The following is an 11,712-nucleotide window of genomic DNA, read 5'->3' on the forward strand; positions in this document are numbered from 1 at the left end:
ATATTGTACGATGCTGTAGGGGGAAAAAGATATTCCATCCAGGACTGCATTGAATTTCCATTGCAGAAATATTGATCTAGAGTCAATATTCATAGCTGTTGGGAAGCACAAGGAGAGAGAGAGAGAGAGAGAGAGAGAGAGAGAGAGAGAGAGAGAGAGAGAGAGAGAGACTGAAAATGAGAGAATATGCATGCATGTATAAAAAAAGAGCGACGTGTGTAAGAGGGTAAGTGTGGGTAAGTGTGTGTGCTGCAGATCTTTGATACAAAATCGTCAAAATTCCTCGTTATCGCGGATGTGATCACGGTCACGCTGCAGGATCACGGATGACACTTTTGGCCACAGAGGATGCAGTAATTAAATCTAGTGAAATAGCAGTAATGCTGCAATCACACAAACACACACAAACACACACACAGACACACATGCGTCCTATACTAACGTCTGCATAGACCTGTAGAAAAGTCAATAGTGACGAGAGCTTTCAGAGTTCATCTTGTCTGCAGACGAGAGGTCAAGGTCTCGGTCCGTCTCACAGCATCTGCTTTCATAATGTACGCCAGCAATAAAGAGAATTGGATTTTAAAAGCCAGTGGATTCCATCAGATTTGGTCATAATGAAATTTAAACACAGCTGTGTTTGCTCTGAATTTACTGAATTGAAATTCTGAAAGTGTTCAGTTTCTGAATTCGTTTTTTATTTTAAAATAAAAGAAAATCAAACATTTACTGCAAATAAAAAGTAAGTCGATCTCGGCACTTCGGCACGCCTTCCTGCATTATTAAATATTCAGTGGCTTTAAACATGCAAATCTTTTATGCCTCTTTTCTGCTTCTGTAAAATGGATTTTCTTACATGCTGCATAATCCAGAAAAAGAACCAGATTCATTGGTAGAAGAAAAATGTATGGATTTAAAAGAGAATTCAGGAGATGCTGTTACATCGCAGTATATATAAAGCTCAATAGTGCACTGATGCAGAAGATTGGGTGGTCATGTCTTCTGCACTTAAGCTGACACACAGGCCACACCTCCTTCACTGAAAGTAACAGGTGCTGTTAGAGTGACAGGTACAGAGGCCACACCTCCTTCACTGAAAGTGACAAATACAGAGGTCACGCTGCCTACACTGAAAGTCACAAGTACATAGGCCACACCTCCTACTCTAAGAGTGACAGGTACATAGGCCACACCTCCTACTCTAAGAGTGACCAGTACATAGGCCACACCTCCTACTCTAAGAGTGACAGGTACATAGGCCACACCTCCTACTCTAAGAGTGACCAGTACATAGGCCACACCTCCTACTCTAAGAGTGACGGGTACATAGGCCATGCCTTCTACTCTACGAGTGATCAGTACATAGGCCACACCTCCTACACTAAAAGTGACCAGTACATAGGCCACGCCTCCTACTCTAAAAGTAACCAGTACATAGGCCACACCTCCTACTCTAAGAGTGACCAGTACATAGGCCACACCTCCTACTCTAAGAGTGACAGGTACAAAGGCCATGCCTTCTACTCTACGAGTGACCAGTACATAGGCCACACCTCCTACACTAAAAGTGACCAGTACATAGGCCACGCCTCCTACTCTAAAAGTAACCAGTACATAGGCCACGCCTTCTACTCTAATAGTGACAGGTACATAAGCCACGCCTCCTACTCCAAGAGTCACCAGTACATAGGCCACGCCTTCTACTCTAAGAGTGACAGGTACATAAGCCACGGTATTTTTTTTTTATAAAACCGTGTAAATATCTTTGCTGTATGTAAGGATATTTACACAGCTTTATAAAAAAAATCCGATTAGATCAAAGTAATCTGCAGTTGGGAAACCTTTGATGTGTTGCTTAGCAACACTAGTGTTATCTAATGGAATTAATATCTAAAGTAATATTGTTGGGGAGCTGAAAGACACGTCCTGCTCTCAGCTGATAGTCTTTAGGCAACACTGCATTAATTCCCATTCCGTTCAAAATCAATCGACTCCAGAGACGTTTAAAAAGGCTGTGCAGAAAAGATACAAGTATGCGACTAAACGGATGAATTTATTAAAGAAATTAAAATAAAACTCATGTGGATCACATTTCACATGACGGGAGCAGAAGTTAAATTTGTAGAGCAGATTTCAGAATGTGGATTTGAGTCCATTTGATAGTTTTGTATTCACTGTGTGCAGATAGTCTGTGAATGATGTTACGTTCCTCTGCATATTACATCCTGAAAGTCAACGACTGTCAGCGAAGAGAGAGAGAGAGAGAGAGAGAGAGAGAGAGAGAGAGAGAGAGAGAGAGAGAGAGAGAGAGAGAGAGAGAGAGAGAGAGAGAGAGAGAGAACTATACAGCTGGGGATGTTTCTCATCTACGCCCTGGGGTTCCATGAAATTGCAGTAAGAACAGGAACGCTGAGGAAGGATTTGGATTTGGACTGTAGTTCATATCAATAGTCTGCTACACTGACTCAGGACTACAGTTTGCTCTGATCTCCATCACTGTAATAAATGGACATTCGGTGCCACCCAGATAAGGATGAGGTTCCCTCTGGAGTCTGGTTCATCTAGAGGTTTCTTCCTTCTGCATCGTTTATGATTATTAATGGAGTACATTCGAATTGCATTTACGGCATTTTGCAGACGTCCTTTTCCAGAGCGACTTACATTTATCTCATTCATACAACTGAGCAGCTATGAGGTTAAGGGCCTCGTTCAGGGGCCCAGGAGTGGCAGCTTGGTGTGGCTGGGTTCTAAACTCATGAACCTTCAGAGTCAAAGTCCAATGCCTTAACCACTAAGCTACCACTTGTAATTATGCAGTGTAGTAATGTGTGTGTGTGTGTGTGTGTGTGTGTGTGTGTGTGTGTGTGTGTGTGTGTGTGTGTGTGTGTGTGTGTGTGTGTTGGTGTGTGTGTGTGTATAGTATTAGATGTAGTCACATGACTTACTACACTATATAGACAAAATATCGGGACACCTGACGTTTCCTGCCATATGTGGTTCTTCTCCAAACTGTTCCCACAAAGCTGGAGGAACTCACTGGTACAGGACGTCTTTGGATGCGGTATAATAAAATTTTGCGTTCACTTGAACTTGGAAACCCAAAACCTGCTCCAGCATGGAGATGTCCCAGTGCACAAACCAATTATTTTGATAATCTGCTTTCCATGGTTTGAAGGCAAAGATTTTGAGTAGCCTGTTATAAAGATCTGATCTCATCCCTGCTGAACATCTTTAGGATAAATGTGAACACTGACTGCACCCCAGGCCTCCTCACCTTCTTACCTACAGTACATCTGTAACTGACTTTACTAACAAGTGGAACATCTTCCCAGAAGAGTGGAGGGAGTTATAAGAGCTCAATGGGACTAAATGTGAAATGCGATGCTCAGAAAGCACATAGCGTACTTATGACCAGGTGTCCACAAACCTTTAGTAATACAGTGTACCTTGCAGGCAGGATAGATTGCTTTCTTTTTGCAAGCCATTTTTGCAAGCAAAATGTGAGTCCTTGTTGTGATCTGGCTTTTAGAGAGATAAATCCACTGCATTGTACTTACCTTCTTTAAGAAGGTGTGTGTAAATGAGTCCCAGCAGGAGCAGACAGCAGAGAGAAGCGCCTCCACCGGCGCAGAGAACCCGCAGCCCAGCCTGCATCCTCCTTCCACCCTGCCCGGCTTAATCACACGACCTACAGAGCGGGTTAGTGGCAAATCACAGAGCGCCGTCTCACCGCCATGGACGGGTCCGTGTCAAAAGGGTCCGGAAAGCACAGAAGAATCTGTCAGTCAATACCGATGAAATCCTTGAATGTCATTAACCAGAAAGGCCCATAAACCATTTACAGGGTCCTTGTTTGCCAGGTCAAGGTCTAAGGTTATGATACAAATGCCTACAAATGCATTCATGAGTTACTGCAATATCCACACTACTGATGGTCCATAATACTAATGAACCCCGAATCCAAAGATCCAGACTGAACCTGAAGACAGCGAGGATCAGGTGTTACTGCTGTGCCTCCAAAAACCAACTCGGACAGAGTTAATCCGATCATCCCATACCGCAAATGTCTGGCCTATACAGGGGGGAGAGAAAGAGAGGGAGAAAGAAGGAAATAGATAGAAATATATGTTAGGATATCAGCAATAAGGTCACATTACACCATTAGAGTCCAACTGACTACTGAAGGACCATACATATAGGCTCTGCACTAAACCTATACGTTATATACTATACATATACACTATATATTATATACTGAACCTTAACACTACATACTATACATATATACTACATACTAAACCTATACGTTATATACTATACATATACACTATATATTATATACTGAACCTTAACACTACATACTATACATAAATACTATATACTAAACCTATACACTATAAACTATACATATACACTATATATTGTGCATATATACTATATACTATACATATACACTATATATTGTGCATATATACTATATACTATACATATACACTATATATTATATACTGAACCTTAACACTACATACTATACATATATACTACATACTAAACCTATACACTATATACTATACATATATACTATATACTAAACCTATACACTATATACTATACATATATACTATATACTAAATCTATACACTATATACTATACATATACACTATATAATGTGCATATATACTATATACTATACATATACACTATATATTATATACTGAACCTTAACACTACATACTATACATATATACTACATACTAAACCTATACGTTATATACTATACATATACACTATATATTATATACTGAACCTTAACACTACATACTATACATATATACTATATACTAAACCTATACACTATATACTATACATATATACTATATACTAAACCTATACACTACATACTATACATATACACTATATATTGTGCATATATACTATATACTATACATATACACTATATATTATATACTGAACCTTAACACTACATACTATACATATATACTACATACTAAACCTATACGTTATATACTATACATATACACTATATATTATATACTGAACCTTAACACTACATACTATACATATATACTATATACTAAACCTATACACTATATTCTATACATATATACTATATACTAAACCTATACACTACATACTATACATATACACTATATATTGTGCATATATACTATATACTATACATATACACTATATATTATATACTGAACCGTAACACTACATACTATACATATATACTACATACTAAACCTATACACTACATACTATACATATACACTATATACTAAACCTATACACTATATACTATACATATATACTATATACTAAACCTATACACTATATACTATACATATACACTATATATTATATACTGAACCTTAACACTACATACTATACATATATACTACATACTAAACCTATACACTACATACTATACATATATACTATATACTAAACCTATACAATACATACTATACATATACACTATATATTGTGCATATATACTATATACTATACATATACACTATATATTATATACTGAACCTTAACACTACATACTATACATATATACTACATACTAAACCTATACACTACATACTATACATATATACTATATACTAAACCTATACAATACATACTATACATATACACTATATATTGTGCATATATACTATATACTATACATATACACTATATATTATATACTGAACCTTAACACTACATATTATACATATATACTACATACTAAACCTATACACTACATACTATACATATACACTATATACTAAACCTATACACTATATACTATACATATATACTATATACTAAACCTATACACTATATACTATACATATACACTATATATTGTGCATATATACTATATACTATACATATACACTATATATTGTGCATATATACTATATACTATACATATACACTATATATTATATACTGAACCTTAACACTACATACTATACATATATACTACATACTAAACCTATACACTACATACTATACATATACACTATATACTAAACCTATACACTATATACTATACATATACACTATATATTATATACTGAACCTTAACACTACATACTATACATATATACTACATACTAAACCTATACACTACATACTATACATATACACTATATACTACACCTATACACTATATACTATACATATATACTATATACTAAACCTATACACTATATACTATACATATACACTATATATTGTGCATATATACTATACATATACACTATATATTGTGCATATATACTATATACTATACATATACACTATATATTATATACTGAACCTTAACACTACATACTATACATATATACTACATACTAAACCTATACACTATATACTATACATATATACTATATACTAAACCTATACACTATATACTATACATATATACTATATATTAAACCTATACACTATATACTATACATATACACTATATATTGTGCATATATACTATATACTATACATATACACTATATATTATATACTGAACCTTAACACTACATACTATACATATATACTACATACTAAACCTATACACTATATACTATACATATACACTATATATTATATACTGAACCTTAACACTACATACTATACATATATACTACATACTAAACCTATACACTATATACTATACATATACACTATATTATACTGAACCTATACACTATATACTAAACATATATACTATATACTAAATCTAGGGTAATTGGTGTGTATTTATCCCTGATGAGCAGCCGTGGCAACTGGGGATATATACTATACATAAACACTATATTATACTGAACCTATACACTATATACTATATACTAAACCGTAACACTATATAATATACATTTACACTATATTATACTGTACATATACACTATATACTATACATATATACTATATACTGTACATACACAATATATATGATATACTAAACCATAACACTATATACTAAACCGTAACATTATATACAATACACTATACACCATATACTGAACCTATACAATATATACTATACATATATAATATATACTTAACCTATACAGTGTAAATTATACACTATATACTGTACATATAAACTATATACTATTCATATATACTATATACTAAACCTATACACTGTATACTATACATATATACTATATAATTAACCTATACACTATATACTGTACATATATACTATATACTAAACCTATACACTGTATACTATACATATATAAAGTAAACTGTACATATATACTATATAATTAACCTATACACTATATACTGTACATATACACTATATACTGTACATATACACTATATACTATACATATACACTATATACTGAACATATCACCTATATATTGGACATGTATGCAATATCCACTATATACTATACATTATGTTATACACGGTATATAAATATGATATATATTGTACATTCCACAGTACAGACTGCTGCACAACAGTTATTTAATTTAAATCATAGATGCGACGGTTGCTATTTTAATGCAATATTTGAAAAAAATATAAAAATTATTTAACAGGATGATAAAAAAGTAATGATTTATTATTATTATTATTATTATTATTATTATTATTATTATTATTATTATTATTATTATTACTATACATGCAGTAAGATATGATATATTTATATTATTTTGAACATTATTTATTATATGATCTTATAGTTATAATTAATGTATTACCTAAAATTAAAGTTCTATAGAACAAAATTTTTTTTAAAGAATTTATGATTTACTTAATTTATTTTATATTATTTAATTTCAAATAATATCATTTATAATATATATATATATATATATATATATATATATATATATATATATTTTTTTTTTTTTTTTTTTTTTTTTTATTTATTTTTTTTTAATAAACTATTTTTAATTATGTTTTGAATAAAATACAATTTGATGCAGTTTAGATTAGAAACTTTTTCTAATAGGGTGTAACGCGTAAGGACGCGCGTACGAGCCGTGGCCATGACAACGGTACGCTACATCTATCTATCTATCTATCTATCTATCTATCTATCTATCTATCTATCTATCTATCTATCTATCTATCTATCTATCTATCTATCTATCTATCTATCCATCCATCCATCCATCCATCCATCCATCCATCCATCCATCCATCCATTATTTCATCCATCCATTAGATCCCATTTCTCCTGCTCACGCTCTCGGCAGTGTGTCATTATATTACACTACCTTCATTACCGCGCGCGCTGCAGCTGTACCAAACAGTACCGAACCGCAACGTTCTGTACTAATCAGTGTGTCCAGGTACAGTAGTACGCCACCTAGAGTAGACTACAGCATACTGAACCTGAACCCGCATATCCCAGTACTAAATAGTGTGCTAGAATAGTCATGCAGGTTATTTCTTACATTAGTACGCAAACGCACAGTATGAACCTTCTGCAGTGAGGAAGAGCTTCTGCGCTTCTCGGAGCTTCTTCTGGTCTCTGAACTTCCTCTGGTCTCGAAGCTTCGTCTGGTTTTGGAGCTTTTCTTGTTTTAAAGCTTCTCCTATTCTTGGAGCTTCTCCTGGTCTCTAAGCTCGGCTTCTATACACTTTCTTTTTAGCTGGAGCTCCACATTCCTCCCCGGTGTTCCCCGTCGCTTCTCCTCACACGAGCCGCTAAAACTTACCGCGGAGAAGCGCAACAGGGACGCGGCGTCTGTTCGCAGCTCGCAGCTGAACGCGGATCTGAGGCGATCTGCGTCAGAGAGAACTTTAATATGGAATAAAAAGCGGAGTCCCTTCACCGCTCACGGAGGAGTGGAGGAGAGACAGAGAGGAGGAGTGGAGGAGAGACAGAGAGGAGGAGTGGAGGAGAGGAGAAGAAGAAGAGTGGTGGAGAGATGGAAAGGCGCAGTCACGCAGTGGCGCTGAGGATGTGGCGGAGACTAAACACTGACTCCTCCATTCTCTCTCTCTCTCTCTCTCTCTCTCTCTCTCTCTCTCTCTCTCTCTCTCTCTCTCTCTCTCTCGAGGTGGAAATTGTCCCGTGTGTCAAGTATTTCTCTCATTCCCTATGATTCAAATTCCACTCTTCTTTTCTATTTCATTCGCCTTTCTATTTCTCATTTTTTCATTCTTTTATTGTGCCTCTTTGTTTCTTACATTGAACTTAATTCTCATTTTATTTTTATCCTTTCATTTCTCCATTACCTCTCTCTCTCTCTCTCTCTCTCTCTCTCTCTCTCTCTCTCTCTCTCTCTCTCTCTCGCTCGCTGTCTTACCCTAATTATTTTCTGTTTATCTATATGCACCTCTTTCTCTCCCACTCCCCCATCTCCCTTTTCATCCCCTCTTTTTATCCATTCCTCCCCCCGTTGTTTTTCATCACCTTTCCCTCAGTCCTCCTCTCTATCACTTTCTTTTTTTTCCTTCCCGAATCCCCTGCACCACTCTCTCATTTACTCCCCCTCCAATTATTCTCTTTTATCCCTTCATTTTCCCCTCTCTTTCACTTTCTGTCTCTTTCCCTCACCCAAGCTTCTTCTTTCATTCTTCTCATTTTACCTTTTTTTTTTGTTTTCTCCCACAGTTTTCTCCCCCCCCCCCCCCCTCTCTCTCTCTCTCTCTCTCTCTCTCTCTCTCTCTCTCCCTCTCTCCCCCCCCCTCTCTCTCTCTCTCTCTCTCTCCCCCTCCCTCCTCTCTCTCACTTAATCGTGGTACTTTCCTCTTTTTTTCTCTCTATTTCTATTTTTTTTAACAAATTTGCTTTTTTATCCATTTAGTTTATTCTCTCTCTCTCCCTCTCTCCCTTTCTCTCTCTCTCTCTCTCTCTCTCTCTCTCTCTCTCTCATGGCTGGTGTTTGAGGATTCTGTTTTTGACAGTAATTAAATCCACTTGATGTTTTTTTTTTTCCATTTTCTTGCGACTTATTAATCTCTATAATGGAACTCATCATGGATCAGTATGAAGTTTGAAATAATGGACTTCACTCGTCTGCGGGAAATTTAATTGTGACGTTTCAACAAAGCAGTGATGAGATTATCACCTCTACTCATGATCTCAAACACACAGTGTTCTCTCATCATCAAACCCTCACATCTGCTGTCTATCTATCTATCTATCTATCTATCTATCTATCTATCTATCTATCTATCTATCTATCTATCTATCTATCTATCTATCTATCTTATTTATTTATTTATTTATTTATTTATTTATCTTATTTTCTGCCTGACTGTCTGTTTACCTGTCTGGCTGTTTGTTTTTCTTTCTGCCTGTCTGTCTGTAGTCTACCTGTTTTACTTTCTGTCTGTAGTATACCTGTTTTTCCTTCTGTCTGTCGTCTACCTGTTTTTCTGAAAACTTTTGGGTCACAACCTTTGAATTGATCTTGTCTGATGGAGCAACTTGGTCCTGGGGGACTGTTGTTTTGTTTCACTGTGTTCTGTACTGTATATATGTATGGAATGACAATAAAAGCCCACTGGACTACTTGATTTACTAAAATAGAATAGAATAGAAAGATTTGGATTTGTAATAGAATATAGAAAAGGATTTTAAATGAATAAAATTTCCTCTATAAATATAACCTGCTGATATTTCTATTGTTTTTTTCTTCTTCCTAACAGCACACAGACAAAACCAGGTTCAGAACTCAATAGATGAAACAATACAGGGACACAGCAAACAGACTGGAATACTAGAAGAAAACTTCATAAAGATTCAATAAAAGTTCAGGATATTTATAGACAGCATGAAGAGGTGGTTGTCATTAGAGCTGAGGAGAAACAGGAACAAGGTGGTGGCTCATGTGACTGATCATGTGACCTAATTTCTAGTTTAAACCTTTATCCCATACCTGCTGAGGTTATCGCAAGCATCCTGAATAACACTTTGTTCCTTTTTATGAAAATTCTTCCTGCAAATTAGAACATTTTACTTTTAAAGAAAGTTCCATGTAGAAATCTCCTGAGTTACCAGTGATCTTGGTCTTCTTCTGGACCTGTGTGATCCATACTGAAACCCTACTTTCAGATGAAGCTATATTGGTTTAGAGCTCCAAGATGAACAGGTGAAAACCTCAACAATGATGGAACTGAGTGAGGGAATGGAGGAGCTTCCAATGTTGAGGATAAAGATGTGTTAACTTTTGAATCTGGTTCCTCTCAAGTTTTCTTCCTTCTCATGTAGTGAGTTTTCCCTGATCACCATCACTTCTATCTCACTTATTAGAGATACATTTATCTAATTGAGCAGGTGAGCCTTACCCCAGGGCCCAGCATTGGCAGCTTCGTGGTGCTGGGGTTCAAACTCATGAACTTCCAATCATCAGTTCAGTCTTAAGCTCTAAACTTCCACTTCCAGCAGATTAACGCATATTTGTAATTTATTGTATTCTGTTAGATGTAGAACATGAAAAAACATGTGAAAGATGAACGTTCATTTCTGTAAAACTGGTCCACCCATTCGAATTACAGTTTCTTCAGGTGTTTGGAGCAGGAAGTGCATTTCTCCAAACAATGTGTATAAACAGCACAACACAATAGATTATCTACAAAATCCTGCACTTTTCTCAAAATCCTTCATTCAGCTCTCAAAAATAAATATTCGTCTCCATGAACATCTCATTCCATCAGAATAACGAGTCCTTTTTTTTGACGTTAAAATGTGAAGTGGTGTTTTCTGTATG

The 11,712-nt window shown here is 35.4% G+C and overlaps 1 protein-coding gene across 3 annotated transcripts in view; it reads right to left on the reverse strand.

Annotated features, from left to right (window-relative positions):
- tafa5l (TAFA chemokine like family member 5, like) overlaps positions 1-9,587 on the reverse strand; it is an 84,452-nt gene extending 74,865 nt beyond the window's left edge. The window contains exons 1-2 of one of the 3 annotated variants that reach the window (XM_083555102.1): positions 8,464-9,587; positions 3,558-4,072 (exon numbers count right to left, since the gene is read on the reverse strand). In XM_083555102.1, the coding sequence (XP_083411228.1) occupies positions 3,558-3,654 (97 nt within the window). In that variant the 5' untranslated portion in view covers positions 3,655-4,072; positions 8,464-9,587. Of the gene's footprint in view, positions 1-3,557; positions 4,073-8,445 lie in introns of all 3 variants that reach the window. The other 2 variants (XM_083555101.1, XM_083555103.1) reach the window with 2 other exon arrangements.
- Positions 9,588-11,712: the final 2,125 nt, after the last annotated feature.

The sequence above is a fragment of the Silurus aristotelis genome (assembly GCF_946808225.1).
Source record: "Silurus aristotelis genome assembly, chromosome: 11".
In the NCBI taxonomy this organism is placed as follows: domain Eukaryota; kingdom Metazoa; phylum Chordata; class Actinopteri; order Siluriformes; family Siluridae; genus Silurus; species Silurus aristotelis.